This window comes from Pleurodeles waltl, chromosome 9, assembly GCF_031143425.1.
Source record: "Pleurodeles waltl isolate 20211129_DDA chromosome 9, aPleWal1.hap1.20221129, whole genome shotgun sequence".
NCBI lineage: Eukaryota > Metazoa > Chordata > Amphibia > Caudata > Salamandridae > Pleurodeles > Pleurodeles waltl.
The window spans coordinates 1,081,643,997-1,081,663,957 of record NC_090448.1 but is presented as its reverse complement, the minus strand read 5'-3'; the positions used below and the strand labels follow the sequence as shown (position 1 = coordinate 1,081,663,957).

General features: G+C 42.6%; 1 protein-coding gene across 5 annotated transcripts in view; it reads right to left on the bottom strand.

Moving 5' to 3' along the window:
* Window positions 1–19,961, bottom strand: part of MIDEAS (mitotic deacetylase associated SANT domain protein) — a 588,535-nt gene that overhangs the window by 109,057 nt on the left and 459,517 nt on the right. For all 5 annotated transcript variants that reach the window (XM_069208745.1, XM_069208746.1, XM_069208748.1 and 2 more), the window contains one exon: window positions 13,796–14,138. In XM_069208745.1, the coding sequence (XP_069064846.1) occupies window positions 13,796–14,138 (343 nt within the window). The remainder of the gene's footprint in view (window positions 1–13,795; window positions 14,139–19,961) is intronic.

The window sequence follows — 19,961 nt, the reverse complement described above, 5'->3', positions numbered from 1 at the left end:
TGAGACATTAGTCCTTCTTTTCTCATGGGCAAAAACGTTTTTTTTTTTTTTTAAAGGTGGTGCATATCAAGTTTTTTTTTTATTGTAGTGCTACTTTATGCAAAGTAGATCATGTTTAGCCTGCACGTAGTTCTCCTTTTAATGATGTACAGAAATCTGTCTATTGAGTGGATAGTGCCGAAGGAATTTGCGAACTTGAATTTAATTTGTATTACCGTTTCTAAGCCTATTATTTGCCCTAATTAACAGTTTCTAGATTATTGTTTCCTGAGGATCCCTAAAATACACTGAATCCTTGTGGAAAATGGTCACTTCCTAGCCTCTGAGATGTGCCAAAATCATGAACCACAGAAAACCAATTTAGTAATGCAAAACAGTAATCAAAGGTCGCTGCCGATATTCTGACACATCTAAATGTGCCCAGGGAGGGCACATAGGCCTAATCTGGGCTAACAGAGCATCACGAAGCCAAAGCTTTTGTTTTTTTGCAAAGAAGACTGAATTTTCTGATTATTCCAAAAATCACTTTGCTCGTTTCCCAGTCAGCACCCATGCAACTCTCAGTGATGTTCAGGTTGAAAATCAATAGACACAAGTAACTAACTGATCATTTTAGTCGATTAATTAACTTAGCTATTCTTCCAAGCAATTTATTACGTGTTTCTTAACACTATGATTTGGATGCAGGTATATGTTCACTATCTTCAATGTTTGTCCTCCAAAATCTTTCTCTGATCCTTCTATTTTCATGGCCATTGCAGATTACGAGATACTCAACTCAGTTATACTAGAAGTCTTTTCTTGCGATAAATAAGGCCAGGCCACCAGATGGAATTATCTTATTTGGACGTTTGTTTACAAAATGTTTATAAAATAGTTCATATCCCTGAATTGGATAATCTTAACTCTTCAGGTTTCTTGTTTTAGAATATAATTTGATAAAAGGGTCATTAACTATTTCATTATCCCTAGTATTACGAACCATCCTACCACATTTCAAGAGAAAGCATGTATATTTCCTGGCACAGACTTTTGCTTGTTTCTATTTGCGAAGAGAAGGGGGTTGGGTAGGAATACTGACCATCATTTGCAAGGTTACACCAACTGACTGCAGATTGCAATGCCAATTGTTCAGTCTGTATCCACAGAGGACTTGTGAGCGTATACCAGGCCGCAGCTTCTACTGCTGTTACATACATCTCATTTAAGTTAGGTACCCTTGCTCCTTGCCATTTGGCCATTCTTAAACCTTGTTTTTGGGGAGTTATCTTGCTTTCCCTAGTGCTGGTGACAGTCGGGAGTAATACAGATGGATAGTGAGTAACAAGTGGATTCATTATGTTAATGTTTATTTATGGGAGTAAACGTCTGAGGAGACAGGGCTACTCCACTTTATTAAGAGTAGCAGGGGTGTGGAATTTATTAAAATATCTACTTGTCCGGGGGACAGGTTGCTTCTCAAATCTACTTGTCCTGTAAAAAGATCTACTTGTCTCTTTGGTGCCATGTAGTGTGGCGACAAATTATGGCAGCAATTAATAGCCTCTCTGATTATGCCAGGGCTACTACCATAGTAGGGTTTGAATACTTGCAGTTTCAATTCCTACTGTAGCAATTTCCTTATTTTGCCACCTTTCTGCAGATCTGCATACTGGGGCTGGAGGAAACAGTAAGCAATAGTTCCAGGGCTGGAATGCCTTTGAGTCTGCAAGCCTACTAACCTGCATGTTTTAAAGATTTTTACCAGCTTCTCTCGAATATTTTCCCATAATAAGAAAGGTTAGACATTTACTCCGGACAATAGCAGAATTAGAACTTCTTCCAGAGTTGGGAAGAAAGTGGCTGGAGGGAAAATGAACTTGCAAATGCTCAATAGATTTTCACATGAGCAAATCTACACATCGTATTTACCCATGCTAAAATACAGTTCGCAAATATTTTACAGGGGTACAACATATACCATGGGTGCACTTTTGTGACTTTCTTTAAAAATTTGGGGCCACATGTAGGTAGGTTCAGATTTGTGACATGCAAATTGCGAGTCGCAAATCCGAATGTAGGATGGTGTCCTTGACACCATCTGTGATTCGCAAGGGCTTCGCAAATGCCCACCTCATGAATAATCATGAGGTGGGTCGCAATTTGCGACCCCCTCGCGAATGGTGGCCTGCTGGAGACAGCAGACCATCATGTCTGTGACTGCTTTTCAATAAAGCAGTTTTTTTTTGTAATGCAGCACGTTTTCCTTAAAGGAAAACAAGATGCATAACAAAAATGAAACGTTTTAGTTTCATTTTTTCAGAGCAGGCAGAGGTCCGCAGGACCACTGCCTGCTCTGAAAAAATGTTTACAGTGACATTCACAATGAGGAAGGGGTCCCATGGGGACCCCTTCCCTTTTGCGAAAGTGTTAGCACCCATTTGAAATGGGTGCAAACTGCGATTGGTTTGCGCCCGCGGTCACAAAACAATCCTACATTGCACTGCGAGTTGCAGTTAGGAAGGGAACACCCCTTCCTAATTGCGAGTCGCTAACCTGTTTTGCGATTCGGTAATCAAGCTACTGGATCGCAAAACTGGGTTTGTGCATCGCAATGTGCTGTTTGCGACATGCAAAAAGCTACCTACATGTGGGTCTTGGTCCCTAATTAGGTCTGGTGTGAACAAAGACATTTTGTTTTTATTAAACTTCTATTTCTCTCTCTTTCGGCTGGCTTTACTGTGAGTGATCGCATTCTGCTCTTCCACAAGGAGCATATTGCCACACAAAGTAGTTTTGTTCAGTGTCAGGAACTACAGTGGCAATCAGTGACATAAACGAAACTGGAGGGTGCCCCTTTGCAAAGAACATGGAGGAGCCCCCTCTCCAGACTCACTCAGGGCAGGTGATGTGCTGAAGGGGCCCCCTGGAGGGCGGCTGCGGGCCTTTGTTATGCCGCTGGTGGCAACGTGTGCTTTTAGAGTTCAAAAACTTTTTGGGGGGGTTTTGCCAGTGTTTGTTACAATGTTGAGGGCCTGGTAGCTCCCACAACAATAAAGTGTTACAAAAGCCATGTCAAAACAAGACACGCATTGATGAAACTAAAAGACTTATAAAAATATGTCAGATCAGTTGGCTTTGTCAGTGTTTGTTTATTTTCATGCTTCCTATAATCGTGTTGAAAATGGTTACACTGATTTTCCATTAGAAATATTTTTGGGAAATACTAGCATGCATCAACACATTTTACTAAATGACACTTCATTTGCATATAATCAGAGAGCATTCTGGGAGCATTATACTTCGCCTCTTAGCCTAAACTTTTCAAACATGTATGTACACGTATTTTTTTTTGTACTGGAACCAACGTCAGTAGTGAAGTGTGACCTTAAAACATTTATTTACAGCACTCACTCTAATAATGAAGACTTTCAAATAATGAACCATAAATACAAGTTCGAACAGCATTATCTTTTGGAAACACATTATCTCAACTGCAGAGAGTTCCATGCTTTGTAAACAGGCAGCCAAAGGGTTTGTGCTGCAGGGGGTTGGGCCTACTTGTCCCAAGGACAAAACAAACATAAAAACTTGTTGCCCTTGACCCCAAACAAGATGTCCCGGGCATAGGAATTCCACATCCCTGTGAGTAGCATCCTAACTCTCAACCCAGGGGGTAGAACAGAAACTGGCATTGTTAACTGTTGATGATTCCACCCGATTTATAAAACTTATATCGTGCACAGAAAAATATGGTCACTATCTCCTGGGGGCTCATCTGGTCTGGAATTAGGTATACCTACCACAGATGAGACGGTTTTAATTAGGGGTGGGATACAAAGGGAAATTATTGCCTCACCTATTTCAACATCAAACGTATTTGGAAAAGATTAAGCCTCAGGAAAATGTTTCCCACTCACCCTTACTAACAGGGTGGCAGAGATAACCTCACTTCTTCCTCAAACGAGTATTACTTCCTGAAAATCTAAGTGTGCATTCTTTTAGTTAATTTATTTAGTCTATATTTTTTTCAGTTTTTCTCTGCGATGGAAGGAACAAAGGTGTAATTTCTCGTTATCCGATTTTGCCCGTTTCGGCATCACAACTACGACCTCCGCAAGAGTAATTTAAGACCTGCTGCCTGTTTATTAGCTTTATTCTCAACAGAGCTTACTCGGACAGCTGGTGGGTCGTGTATTCAATTTTGGGTGCATTTAAAGATTTTAACTGGATTAGGTAAAGAAAATTGAACCTCAGGAAAACAACTGTCACTTAAAGCACGGTGCGGAGCCCTGGTCAATGAATAAAGTGCTCATATGTGTTCTTTGTCTGCAATGATAGTAGCAACACTTCCATCCCCAGGGCATCCAGTACCGGAGGCGGCACCAGCCTTGACGGATTCGTCTGATTTACCTTTAAGAATAGAGGGACAGGTGGGGAAAACAGTCATTAACAGCTGCTTGAACTTATTTTTACCTTTTTAGGAGGGTTTTATGATAAAGTAATAAGTCGGTCTCGTCAGTCTTCTGGCAATTTTGTAATGGACCTACAAAGAAAAACTTCGTCAGGAGGAACTGGAACTATGTTGTCCTTTCTGAAGAAGCTGCCTAAGGTTCCCCGTGTCCTCCATCCAGACAGCACCACACTTTGCACACAGCGCACCCTCTCGTGTGTGCGTGTGTGTGTGTGTGGGGGGGGGGGGGGGGGGGGGGTGTAGGGAGACTCGCTGCATGTGAAAGTTGGCCAGGAGGTGTGCACCGCTGAGTGTTGTCGGCAGCGGATCTGAACCACTCTGGGGACAGTCCCAAATGCCAGGGAGAGGCGCACAGTCTCACGGTCCACGATGACAGCGAGAGCATTGACATAACATGCAGGTGACAGTCTCATAAGCTCGTAGAGGTATTAGTTTGCACTACACTTCGGCGGCCTTTGCCAACTACCGTTCGCAAAACATGTGGTCGTTAAAGTTGCAAAATCTAATACATTCGGTTTTGGTAAAGCACATAAAAAGCGCTAGATTTGGAAGACGTGCAGCAGTCTTTCTTAGTGCCCAAGGTTCCAAATATCTGGGCACTGCATTCCATGATAGAGAATCACATACCCCAGATGTTGCACTTCTTGAACATGATGCTTCTACCCCTCTTATTGTGTTGAAAAAGCTGAAGAGCTCATGTACGGGTCCCTTTCTAAAAAACAATAATAGATATTATTAAAGCAAATTCCATCCACTGCAAACTATAGACAATGGCCATGCGCTGTATCTAGGAATGGCCGACGACTGTTCACCAGCCTCCAATCTATTCAACATGCGACAGCAAGACTGATTTGTAATAGTACCAAGAGGAGCCTGACCACGTCTTGTCTGAATCTCTCCACTGGCCATTTTCAAGCTACTCTGCTTCACACAAAGCGCTCTTAGTTGCGGGTCCCGCAATTGTGCAGGAACGAGCAACTTCTGACAAACCCGCGCGCTCTCAGCTCTTCTAATCAGGCTCCGTTACACAGCAGAATTAAGAAATTCAGAATGGGTGTACGCTCTTTTAGTTACTTAGCCGCCTCTCACTGGAGCACCTTGCCTCTTAATCCTTATTGGATCTGTTAACTTTTTGGAAGATGTTGAAGACCTGACTGTTTCCAGTTTAACTGCCTTGTAGCATATGGAGTTTGTGTAACTGAGGTCCAGCGCAGGGATATCCCTTAGGGGATGATGCTGCTGCGCTGGATAAATACTATAAAAAGAGATTGAAAACTTTTCCAGGTGCACTTTATAAATTCTATAAATAAACAAATACATACAATTGCGTTTGAAAGCTTTTCCAGGTTGTTGGCATAAATGGTTAGACCCAACATCAGCTCTTTCAACAATTATTTTATATCCTGCGTGCCACATCCAGAACACGAATTCGACTATAGATTGTCTGATGTAATGCTTCTAAAAAATTGAGGTTGACCTAATTCGCTTTTGGCTAATAGCCTAGTCGGAGATGCTTTCAAGCAGGTACTTAGCACCATAGTGAAAAAGATTCTATCAGGATAACTTGCTTACATTAATGGACTAGAAGCATACAGATATGTTAGCAGGAAAGTACAAAATGGGGTGCCTTCTGGCTACTCAAACAGGCTTCTGTCCATAAAGATGAAAATAGGATTTCTCAGAAAAAGTATTTAAATTGTTTTATTTGGGCGACTACGAACAAAAATGGTGCTCAGGTAAAATTTTGCATGACCCCTTGAAGCGTTGAAATTATCTTGATTGCACATTTATTCTGTTGCTGCAATTCTTTCAATCAGATTAGAAACCGTTCTTTAGAAGACTAGGAAATATGCATAGACCCTTTGATCGCGGTCTCCAACACTGAAGATGTGCAACGTGTAAGGGTGTTACCAAATTCTTAAGGAAGACTTTTAACATTCAAATTTGATTTATTACGGTCGAGTGATGGTTATTTGCCCAATTAAATATTTTGAATAAAGTGTTAATTTAACTAATATCTGTTATTTCAGCACAAGACACCTAAGAATGGCCATGTGCTTCACAAATACATGTTATCTACTGAGAAACAGGGGGGTTGACACTATTTTAATTATTTTATTTGTGCACATTACTGAGGCAGTTTTTATTACCTATTCAATAAGGACGTAACTCTTCCATTCCCTTCCGTCTTGCAAGCAGAGTAATATTTACAGAATGCAAAAGTTGTGGCACTTATGGGAGGTCTACTGATATGGGACTTAGCGATATAGGTCTGGAAAAAATTAACAATGCTGCTATGCAGGAGAGAATGTGAACCGCACCTGTAAGGGTTTCCCTTCATGTGCAATGATATGAGGCACAGTCCAAAGGAAAATAAGTTGCTTTGCTGTCCATACTATTGAAAGCATGTAGCTCTTGTATCACTCTTATATAAACCTCCACCAAGATTTCGTTCAAGCCTTATGAACTGTATTACACTGTTCTAAATGGAATGAAGTGAATCTGTTGTTGAACATCTTTCAAAGACGCTTGTTCCTTGCTAACAAATTCATGTTTAAAGCAAAACTGCAAACAGATGGTGTTTGAACTTTGCTCAAAATCTCCTAAGCTAAGAACACACATTACTTAACTTTGTTAAAGCACTTTCTGGTGAATGTTTTATCCAACTGTAGATTGCTCACCTTCAGAATATTCCAAGGTGCTAGACTAGGTCTGGAGTCAGCAATGTTTCTTGCTGCATGGAAAGTAACTGAATAACATGGAAGGATACCAACCTCTGGCAGCTCAAGTCGTCAGCACCAATTTGCCCAGAGGAGTAGGGATGTTGCGGAAAGAGTGCCTGCAGTCCACTCTTGCGGCACACAGAAGTGAAAGATTGTGTTGATTGTCAAAAGCCATAGTGAGCAACTGTGCATAGGCTTGAACAACATGAACACAAGGAATGCTGTGACCTGAAATAAGTCGAATGAGGCATGACAAATGGCTTTGGAGGGAACTTGTGTGTCAGGCCCTTCAGAAAAGGCATCACAATTGGTGGTTTAAAGAGGGTTGAACAGGTAGGCAGAAAAAGGCTTAAAGTGATGACAAGTTGCCCTTAAACATACTAACTGCAAAGCTGTGCACTTAAGAAAGGGAAGCCAAAATAATTTGACTGTTGCTGCTAAATCCTCCCCTATGGTGGTTTCTGCTGTTGAGATTCAGGTGTCGTACTTTCCCTGGTTGCTGAAAGGATGACCTCCCGAAGGGTAGCCAGATCGGAGGGCACATGCTTAGGAGCTCTGGGCACCACCACTCTCCCTACCCAGTCCAGTGCTATTAAGATTATTTGGGCTGATCTGACCTGACTTTCCTCAGAACTCTAGGCAGGTGAGCTAGTGGTAGAAACTTGAAGAGGAGACCTGCATCCCATTTCAGAGGAAAGGAGTCTCACCATGACCTTTGTGTAGGGAATTCCAACACAGAAGGTTTCAAACTGTACATTTTCTACAGTGGTAAACTTATCTAATCCCCACTTATTAAAGATGACCTGTGCCACCTTGGGATGGAGAAGCTATTTGTGGTCTGCCAGCCAAAGCCTGGTCAGCTCCTCTGCTCTAACATTGAGGGACAATGCTCCATGGCCGGCTACCAAAAAGATCTTGAGCTGCTCCAACCATCTCCAAAGATGCAGAGCCTCCTCGCACAGGATCCAGGACCCCAAGCTCTTCTGCTTGCTGCTGCAGTACCACAAGGCTGTTATAATGTCAGTTAGGACCTGCACCATCCTTTCCCTGTTGGTCAGTAAAAATGCTTTCATGTGGTAGCACAGGGTTGGAAGGCCCTGTGAGTCTGTGCACACCCACCCACTAACATGCCGAATTTTATTCACCAACACCTCTCCAATCTCTTCTCACAATGGAAACGTTTGGGCATTTACTTCAGTCCAGGGCAGATGTAAAGCATTTACCAATATGGGCAAAAATAGGGTGCAGGTAAAGTGAACTTGCAATCACTTAGCAGATTTTCAAATTGGCACATAAGTCACAAAGAGTACAGTTTCTTGGCTTACTGTTATAATGAATGCCCCATGAATTCCTAAAAGTTGAACATTTGCACCTATGCAAGGACATTTACCTGCTGGTGCATCTTGGTGACTACCATTAGGAACTGGACCGCTAATTTATTTTCATGTTGCTCAGAACAGTTTTACACTGTATCATTATCTTTTTTTTTTTTTACTTAATCAGCATAATGCACTAAATGCTGTCTCCCAAATCATAAAGTGGCATAACAGTTAAGCAAAACCTTTTTTCCTAGGTGCTATTTTTTGTGTACGTTCTGTTTTGAAAGCAAACAATCCTCATTTTTGCTTACATGCTTCTGCATGTACTTGCATATGATCAGGGAGCTCTCCGGCAGCTTTGGTAGCCTCAAATGGTTAAATTTTGGAACCCTGTACATGTTTTTATGCTAGAATCACTATCAGTAAATCAAGCAGTAACGCAAGATAGCTCACAACTTAATGCATTTCCTCAAAGCTCTCACCCTAACATTTTTGGTACTAATGAATCATAAGCATGTTTGAACAACTTATACATGTGGTGTTTTGTGGAAGACAATCCTCTTTCAAACATTCTAACTGTGGTAACGTAAACTGACATCTCAAGTGTTTGTGGTGCCGAATGTTAGGTCAGCTTTTCCACTGCACAATAAAACATGGTAACTTGCTGTCCTTGACCCCTAACAATATGTCCAGGCCATCAGGTGATTGTAATTCCACATCCCTACTATTACCATTCCTGAAGCGGATCGCAGAAGACTGAATTACAGCAAGCACAATACTTCAACTTCCTTACTTACTCCTTTGCTCTAGGAGAACTCTTTAGAGTTCTCTCAGTAAACCAAAACTTCCTGACTCTTGCCTTCATTTGTTTGCCTCTATGCCTTTTAAGAAGTAACATGCTCAAATGTGGGCCTGGGGTTTGACTTTGCTGTGTCTCAGTACTTGGGGTACATCTCTCCGTCTCCCCTAAGACACAGAGTTCAAAATACACCTTTGGTTGCATCTGTTAGGGAGCAGAGGGTTCCCTCTGCTCCCTAACAGATGCAACAAAAGGCTTGAGAGGGCTGGCTTGAGAGGGCTGGCCTGCTTTGCCAGGGTATGGTCAATACTGGATTGTTCCTCCAGCTATAACAGAATGGTATTTTCCCCAGAGGGGTATTTGTAGAGAATAGCAATTGCTCCAACATTTTTGCATATTATGTCACAGATGGGAATGGCACACGCTGACATCTCTTCTCACTATTCAAGAAAACATTAAGAAACTAGCCTGTGCTCTATCTTGTCAGACAAAGGGCCTAATGTAGAGTCTGGGGGACGGGTTACTCCATCACAAACATGAAGGATGTCCTGTTTGCCATATTACGATGTCCGTAGGATATAATGGAACCTTAATACTGGGGACAGGATGTCCTTCACGTTTGTGGCGGAGTAACCCTCTCCGTCAAACTTTCCACCACAGTATACATTTAGAAAGCTTACTGGCTTAGACCAGCTGATGGAAATGATACCTTTTTAGGATGAGCCTAGGCAGCGGTCATGTGCTGTTTCTTGCCGTGCTGTAATCTACTTGCGTGGCCCATCACTTTCATCCGTTCCTTGGCCTGCCTTTCAAAATTTCTTTGGTTTGTTAGGTAAATGCTTTAGGTTTGTCCCACCTTGAGGTTGTTTTGTTACCACTTTGGAGACTGACCATGTTACATGGATTATTGCACAAGCGGCCATATACCTTAGTGTCTGTGCACTACTTTTTTCTTTTGCCTCTCCGCTTCACGCTAGTGGTGGTATGTTGTTTCTCCTCTGGCATCTCGCTGTTTCACTGTGGTATCTGCACCCAACAAAGGCTAGAACCTGGAGGGTGATTCTTATTTATTTGTTTATATAGCGCAAACTCGACCTGAAGATTGAAGTGCTTTACATGAACACCAGTTAAATTTACAGCTCCATTCCTAAATTCTTCCCAAGTTTAACAGTTGAAAAATATACAAACTGCTGCCTTTAGATAGAAAAACACAAGTGAAACCCTCAAAGTGGCTCTCACCAGCACAGTGGGAGAGCCGATACCACAATATTCACTAAACTCGCCCCATAATGCTTTGCGTGGCATTCCTTTTACAACACATTTTTGCCCATAACTCAGCCTGTGGTGGCCTAGGACAATGGGACCACCACCAAAACGTTCAACACAACATTTTCTTTCTGTCCAGCTCATCTTATGGGTCCCCCACACTAGGCTGGGGTGTAAACCAAAATCATAACTTATCCCAACATTCAATGTTTTTTTTAAGCTCTCTCACGGCTGGAGCTTTTGCTTTACAGCTGGGAGTAGTTTGTGTTCTAAGAGCCTTGTTTGTAATTAATATTCTAGCAGGCCTGAAAATGTGTAATCCACTATGCTTCTAGGGGCTGAATGTATGTTTACACTCCAATACTCTTTGTTCTGCTCTTTTTTTATGTGGTTATGTCCTCTAGGGGCTGACTACATGGTTACATGACCATGTTTCTTCCAAATGCTACTTTTATTGTGGTGCCCTCTAGGGGATGTCCTGACCTTTACAGTCTAATGCTAAGTATACGAAGGAATGCACAAACAGTTTATTTCTGATAAAGTTTCAATGTGCTACATAGCTAAGGTTCCAAAGGCGTGGCCTACTGACTATGCGAATGCTGGGAGGTTTAGCAATGTGGTACAAAAATGTGCATGTTTGTCTGGATGGGTCTAGCTCCTTACTGTCAGTTGTACCAGATCCAGCACTCTCCAGTAACAGCAGACAACCTGCACTGCAAGAGGAAACAGACCCACTTTTGCACTGATGACTGGTTGGTCCTGGTTATGACACCATCTTTGCCAAGACAGAGGCGTTGCTCAAGAGAACAGTCTCCATAGCCTTGGCTTCTGAACTGAAGTCAAACTAGTTGCTATAGCCCACTCAAAAATCAAGTCTAGAATCTTTTTTAATACAAACCAGAGCTTGAACATCACCCTTCAGGGACAATTATAACGTTCTTACATGGCTTATTGCCACCGTGATCAAAAGACCCCTTTAGCACAATGGATTTAAAGGGACCACACCATGACTTTCGACTACTGAGCAGTGATGCACCCAAATAGTGCACACTATAAATACAGATAGTACTGCGAGTTGCATGGGTTCTTAACAAACCGCCTTTGGGCAAATATCCTGCGAACAGTTACAACCCTACTTAGAAGGCCAATACATTTAAGCAAGTTTGGAGGAAATTCAAATCATAAAGTCTGATTCATATAGATTTTCTAATTTAAAAAAACACTTTATTAATCTTGAAAGCCATAAAACACATCAGTTTGCACTGACTTAATAGATTAAAATATTTCCAAATTATATTCTCTCTTGTCAAAATGAACATGTTTCGAGGTTAAATTGCTTCACCAAGGCTAGAAAGAGGCACCATTTATTACCATTTTGTGGTTTGTATCCGTTTCATATTAATTTTCACAAGCAATTATCTTATTTACACACTAATTTCTTACTATCCACACAAATAATGTAGAGGTTAACATCTTTCATCACAATGTTTAAGAATTACAGCCATTCTTTCTTTAGGGTATCAGATGAAAATCAAAGTACTATCTTATACAATTTCAAAGCACTGAAGCATTCCCTTAGCCTAGGTTACCAGATGGAGTATTTTAACAGTGTGCTTTTAGGTGAGAGACTGCATCTGATACCTAAGCGAGGGGGATGCTTTAATTACAAACTTCTGGTGGTGCATCTTACTAGCCTTGAGGAAGCGGTATGACCACAAATCAAGTGTTCGCTGTAACAACTGAGCATATCAATGGAAATATTTTAAAATACTATGATTTGGATTACCTCTAAAAGCGCTAACAAGTATTTGTTAAATACATACTACAAGGGTACCAGAGGGTAACTTGTAGGTAGGATGTATAACACCAATTACGTGAATAAGGATGAACAACTTATCCCATTTGTGAATGGCAAGGACTAGGAATGCCTAGTCTCTCACTTTCACCTATCTACAGGGATATAAGTAGGCAGAGTTGACAGTCTATCATGCTCCACATTAATTGGGAAGGTAATGACAGTCTTCTTGAAGATTTTCACCACTTCAGGTCTACCGCAGGTCAAACTTTTTAAATGCCATACTGACTATGCCCTTGGTGCTGCCTTTTAATTGACTAGTTGAAAACGTTTTAAAATGCCTTTTATCCCTTACCAGTGAGCCTTAAAGTCTTTCATGGAGTTATTTGCAACATTAAATGCGCACTCTTTGAGATCAGGTTCTTTGGATGCTATTTCTGCCCAAGGACTGTAGCCTCTACTTTTCTTTTGAAATCTAATTTCTGGTCTATCCCATCCATTCTAACACTGTGATGACTGTTTCTATGTAATTCGGTACTACATGAAGACTGCACCAAAGTAAATAAAAAAAAACGTTTTGTATCAGTGGACCCTGAGACAGAATTAATTTGTTTCAGTTATTTTGTTTTTGTAAACGCAAGCTTGTGATTTACTCTACATACGAAAGGAATTTCATAGAGTTTAGCCTCATGTTGTCCATTAAAATACACAGGGGATCTGTTCATCAGACTTTTGAAGTTAATAAAAAAACATAAGCGGCTCCTTCACAAACCTAACATCTTCAGTGAGCTTATGTTTTTTTTTTAAGAGTTTGCCAAATGCTCATAAAAATAATTTCTCCTATAAAACACATTCATGGCCTCTCTTTGGAATATGGGTTCGAAAGTCTTTTGATAATCATAAGCCTCCTTTTTAAATGGTAAGATATCTGTACAAAAGGCAAACTGGTAATGTGTGGTATGTAAAGAGCAGACTTTGAAAAAAGACTGAAAGTGGGTGGACTTTGGCAAGAGAGCCAGATTCAAGTCAAAGAACCCATGAAGGGAATAGGTGCTAGGACTATCTCAATACAAGGAAAGCACAGAAACTGCCGAAATCGTATCTAAAAGCCTGGTTTCGGTACTGGCAGATGGGTTACCCTGTCACAACGATTACATATATCCTGTCTGCTGAAATCTAAATCCCAATAAATCCTATGGGTTTTACATTTTGGTCTGTGGGATATCCGTCACTGTTGTGACAGTGTATCCTGTCTGCTAATATCTAAATCAGGCTCTAAGTCCTCAAACGGCTCAACAAAACCAAAAGAAGGCTTGGAATGGCAGAGAAATCCAAGGTCACAGACATGCAAACTACATCTGTGAAATATATCACACAATTGTGCAAACCACAAGGCTCAACCCACTCTTCCTTCCATACCTGAAAGAAAAGAAAGCTTACCGGCCCTCAGGAGGGTTCTTGGGGTGCTCTTTGGGGTGAAAGGAGGTGGCACACAGTGGCCACTGGCAGTAAGGATTGCATTGAAATAAAGTCCTGAGCCCTCCCGCACTGGGCTAAGAATGGGCGGCGGTGTGTAAGGAGGCAGCATAAAGTTCCGATCCGATGGATGATCTGCCAACCGCACAGGAGAACGCAGGTGGCTCTGGTATGGAGTGATGTTGGAGTAGACAGCAGGGACAATAAAAGTGCCAGGCTTTGGGGGTATGAACAGTGGTTCAGGTCTTGGCCGTTGCTTGGGCTTGCGAGACTGGTTCTCCCCCTCTTCCTTTGATGCATCATTTTCCTGTAAAACAGCAAAATAATTCTAAGAATATTAAATGCAACTGAGTCAAGCTACAGTTTGAGCTATCATTAAATGCCTTTAAGAAAAATAAATAGAATATGTTTTGTGCTTTGACTTTTTCCTGCTTTTGAACACCCTAACAGCATGCATTTATTACAGTATTAATTACTACCAATGTATACATTTTAAAATGCATGGTTTCCTTTATTATTGCATTCATGTGCATTCGTAGTATAATAATGCTTTATGTTGATTGTGTATCAATAACTCATGTGACATGGATGAAGTTAGTGCGATAGTTGGAAAGAAACAACACTTTTGGACTAATATGCAAGAGCATTCACGTTTTTGTCACACCCTGCATTTCAAATCTCCTTTCTATTCTAATAAGAATGCAGAGAAAGAGAACATCAGATCTGTGCATAAGCATTTCACTGAGAGGAAACCTTCAGGCGTAACAGATGGAGCTTCTATTCACAAGAGGTGCCTGCGTCAAAGCACACACTGGCGCTAGCTATCTGCTCCTTGAAAGAACAGCAATGTAACAAAGTGTCTTTGCTCTTCACAGTAGGCTGAAAACTGGAAAGGCCATGAATTTTAGGCAGGTATGTGTTCTTCGGGCAGTGTAGGAAACTCCCATGTTGGCAACATTTTGGTGCTAATGTAAACATTAGATTGAGCTGCAAAGGAGGGTTTCCATCATAAATTTCATTCAAAGATCGCCTTGCCATTTGCAAATATGTTGCCAATTTTTGGTCATTTTACTTGTATTGTCTTTACTCTACCAACTATTTTCTTTATCTCTGTAGTTAAACGTATTCATATGCTTTGCCCTAGAACAGGTCATAACATATCATTCAGAGAAAGGAGTTCCAGCAACACACATCAATATACATGTATTTCTGGCAGGGCCGATACATGAACGTCCATTCAGCAAAATGATAGGGGTAGCAGAAGGGATATCACTTACCCACCCTTTGACCCAATTACATCTTAGAAAGTTAATGTCTTAGCTAATTAAAACCATACATGTTAGAAGATCATGCGTTCATCATATCCAAATCGTAATTTGGTAGAAATGCTATAAAGAGAATAAAACAATTAATCAAAACTTTATCAGGTGGCAAGGATAATTCTCTAATTCATCATTAAAAAAGGTTAAAAAATCAGCTGGTGTGAAAAAGGGTTGGCCCAGAAATTATCATGTTTGTTTAGTCTAACGGCCGATAATTCCTTTTACATATCTTCCGTAAGCCTGCAATCCTTTGCCTTAAACCAGCCTTGACCAGATTCCATCTGAGCAGTCGGAGCTATTTATGGAGCTCCTTTTTAATGGTCCTTATGAGTGGGGGGAGCCTGCGACATATATTTCTATTTTGCCTCAAGGTATGGGCTTGCCATGTGTTTAAAGGCGACTCCTTAATCAGGTTCTTGATTCCCTCTTCCCATGTCCTGACTGGGTCCATTTAATTTCTCGCTAGAGATTCCATTATCGCTCGACAGAGCTCCTCTAATCCTTTCTCTAGGACCCCTTTCCAGTTTAATCTCTTTGAAGTGGTTGATGGTGATGTTGGGCTGAAGCCTTGACTTTTCATCAACAGCGGGCGAAATTGTTTGGCTGGAAAGACTGCGGGTTATGGTCACTGTAGGAAGTTGGCTCTGTATGCACTATTTCAAAGTAAGGAATAGTATGTACAGAGTCCAAGGATTCCCCTTAGAGGTAAGATAGTGGCAAAAAGAGATAACACTAATGCTCTATTTTGTGGTAGTGTGGTCAAGCAGTAGGCTTATCAAAGGAGTAGTGTTAAGCATTTGTTGTACACACACAGGCAATAAATGAGGAACACACACTCGGAGACAATTCCAGGCCAATAGGTTTTTGTACAGAAAAATATTTTTTCTTAGTTTATTTTAAAAACCACAGGTTAAAATTTTACATGTAATACTTCAAATGAAAGGTATTGCAGGTAAGTACTTTAGGAACTTTGAATAATCACAATAACATATATACTTTTCAAATAAATCACATATAGCTATTTTAAAACTAGACAGTGCAATTTTCAACAGTTCCTGGGGGGAGTAAGAGTTAGTTAGTTTTTGCAGGTAAGTAAACCACATACAGGGTTCAAGTTTGGGTCCAAGGTAGCCCACCGTTGGGGGTTCAGAGCAACCCCAAAGTTACCACACCAGCAGCTCAGGGCCGGTCAGGTGCAGAGTTCAAAGTGGTGCCCCAAACGCATAGGCTTCAATGGAGAAGGGAGTGCCCTGGTTCCAGTCTGCCAGCAGACATGTACCCGCGTCTTCGGAGGGCAGACCAGGGGGTTTTGTAGGGCACCGGGGGGGACACAAGTTAGCACAGAACGTACATCCTCAGCAGCACGGGGGCGGCCAGGTGCAGTGTGGAAACATGTCGGGTTTCCAATGTAAATCAATGGGAGACCAAGGGGTCTCTTCAGCGATGCAGGCAGGCAAGGGTGGGGGGGCTCCCCGGGGTAGCCACCACCTGGGCAAGGGAGAGGGCCGCCTGGGGGTCACTCCTGCACTGGAGTTCCGATCTTTCAGGTCCTGGGGGCTGCGGGTGCAGAGTCTTTACCAGGCGTCGGGATCTGGGAAACAGGCAGTCGCGGTCAGGGGGAGCCTCGGGATTCCCTCTGCAGGCGTCGCTGTGGGGGCTCGGGGGGGCAACTCTGGGTACTCACGGTCTCGTAGTCGCCGGGGAGTCCTCCCTGAAGTGTTTGTTCTCCACAAGTCGAGCCGGGGGCGTCAGGTGCAGAGTAGCAAGTCTCACGCTTCCGGCGGGAAACGCAGTTGTTTTAAAGTTGCTCCTTTGGAAACAAAGTTGCAGTCTTGGGTGAATAGGGCCGCTGTCCTTGGGAGTTTCTTGGTCCTTCTAGAGCAGGGCAGTCCTCTGAGGATTCAGAGGTCGCTGGTCCTGGGGAAAACGTAGCTGGAGCAGTGTCTTTTAGAAGTGGGGAGACAGGTCGGTAGAGCTGGGGCCAAAGCAGTTGGTGTCTCCGTCTTCTCTGCAGGGTTTTTCAGCTCAGCAGTCCTCTTCTTCTTAGGTTGCAGGAATCCAGTTTCCTAGGTTCTGGGGTGCCCCTAAATACTGAATTTAGGGGTGTGTTTAGGTCTGGGAGGGCAGTAGCCAATGGCTACTGTCCTTGAGGGTGGCTACACCCTCTTTGTGCCTCCTCCCTGAGGGGAGGGGGGCACATCCCTAATCCTATTGGGGGAATCCTCCATCTGCAAGATGGAGGATTTCTAAAAGTCAGAGTCACCTCAGCTCAGGACACCTTAGGGGCTGCCCTGCCTGGCCAGTAACTCCTCCTTGTTTTTCTCATTATCTCTCCTGGACTTGCAGCCAAAAGTGGGGGCTGTGTCCGGGGGGCGGGCATCTCCACTAGCTAGAGTGCCCTGGGGCATTGTAACACGAAGCCTGAGCCTTTGAGGCTCACTGCTAGGTGTTACAGTTCCTGAAGGGGGGAGGTGTGAAGCACCTCCACCCAGAGCAGGCTTTTGTTTCTGTTCTCAGAGAGCACAAAGGCCCTCACCACATGGGGTCAGAAACTCGTCTCTCAGCAGCAGGCTGGCACAGACCAGTCAGTCCTGCACTGAACAATTGGGTAAAATACAGGGGGCATCTCTAAGATGCACTCTGTGTGCATTTTTTTTAATAAATCCAACACTGGCATCAGTGTGGGTTTATTATTCTGAGAAGTTTGATACTAAACTTCCCAGTATTCAGTGTAGCCATTATGGAGCTGTGGAGTTCGTTTTTGACAGACTCCCAGACCATATACTCTTACGGCTACCCTGCACTTACAATGTCTAAGGTTTTGCTTAGACACTGTAGGGGCATAGTGCTCATGCACCTATGCCCTCACCTGTGGTATAGTGCACCCTGCCTTAGGGCTGTAAGGCCTGTTAGAGGGGTGACTTACCTATGCCATAGGCAGTGTGAGGTTGGCATGGCACCCTGAGGGGAGTGCCATGTCGACTTAGTCATTTTCTCCCCACCAACACACACAAGCTGGCAAGCAGTGTGTCTGTGCTGAGTGAGGGGTCCCTAGGGTGGCATAAGACATGCTGCAGCCCTTAGAGACCTTCCCTGGCATCAGGGCCCTCGGTACCAGGGGTACCCGTTACAAGGGACTTACCTGGGTGCCAGGGTTGTGCCAATTGTGGAAACAATGGTACATTTTAGGTGAAATAACACTGGTGCTGGGGCCTGGTTAGCAGGGTCCCAGCACACTTCTCAGTCAAGTCAGCATCAGTATCAGGCAAAAAGTGGGGGGGTAACTGCAACAGGGAGCCATTTCTTTACAGTCACTTTCTGTGCGAACTTCAAACTTTAATTAAACCAGATATCTGAACAGGGAAAGACTCATGAAAGTGTAGTCTAGAAAGGAGTAAGATTTCAGAAGGATTGTGTAGGAGCTGGATGTTGGTCCCCTCTTACTCTTACATTCACTAGTATGAGACTGGCATACGTACATATATCCAATATCTACTCTCCAAGAGGGTCGGAGGCATCATTTGAAGGGGAATGCTCCAGAGTTACTCATGGCATAACGCTAGGTCATGTTCTGGGCTGTTGGAGAAAAGATTTGAATTGAAGTCACTTCTTAAGCTCATATATGCCCCAACATACTTTTGATTTAGATCGGTTATTATTATTTCCAGTAATGGAATGATCACACATTTTAAGTGGTGACATGGATGGATGTAGATATTCATTATTATAAGGAGGCTGTTGCGGTCACACTCAATTAATTAGCCATTAATACAGCCATCATCCAGCGTTTTTGTATTTCAATTTCTTCTGTTTTAACTTCCAAGTCTGAAGAAATATAAATCGCTAGACCATATGTAGGCCTGCCCTTTGACTTTGTTTTTAGGGTCGGTAGTTCGGAACTCCAGATATCCAATCAAGGGTATTGAGGTGATACTCCACTTTTACAGTAGTGTAATCACTCTTAATTGTTTCCAGTATGGAACCAACTCTGCATCATCACCTCTGGTGGGGTTAAATGAGTGCTTGACAAGTAGTCAATTTTATGCAATTTACTAAAGCCACTGAGATCCTTGACCAATCTGTTTACTTGCAACATTTCTGATAAGTCCTGGGTTGATTCCCTAGTGAATCTTGCTGCTTGGGTTTTAGGGTGGTTGCTGCGGCCATTGCAATTTTGAGCATTGAAAACATCACCTTTGGACAGCTTCTATTTGATGTCTCGGTCACCAGCACATCACAAAAGTTTACTAGCTACGCTTCAATTGGAAATATTGTTAGTTTTATACCCCAGTTCCTGAAGGATTTCTTTGCCCATCACATCAGGTGGGCCGATTTGCCCCCAGACCACATTATTAGTATTGGCTCATTTATTTGAGTTTCCCGAGGTGGGAGAAACAGAATGGTTTGGATATCTGCGCTAGTTAGGTGTGCAAATGGTGCTTGGCTTTTTAGGAGCTTCACTATATTTCCCCTATTAAGTAGGTCGTGCGGGCCTCTTCATGCATATTCTAGTTACGGTAGAATCTGGTTTACTTGTGTGATGCCAATGGCTGGGCTTTGAACTTGAGTAGCGCCTAAATTTGAGTTGAGCTTTGTCCTTAATATTAGAGGTTCTGAGCGCGCATATCGGTTCTTTTGCGCGGACTGCCTATTTTCTCCCCAAGACCTAAACTGCTGTTCCCCCGGACAAGAAGAGCATTAAGGCTACGAGGGTTGAGCAGATGGAAATTATGCAACTGATGCTAAATGTTGGTTTAGCACTGTAAACCTCATGTTCCTGGTACCTTTCTGGATTTCATCCCCCACTA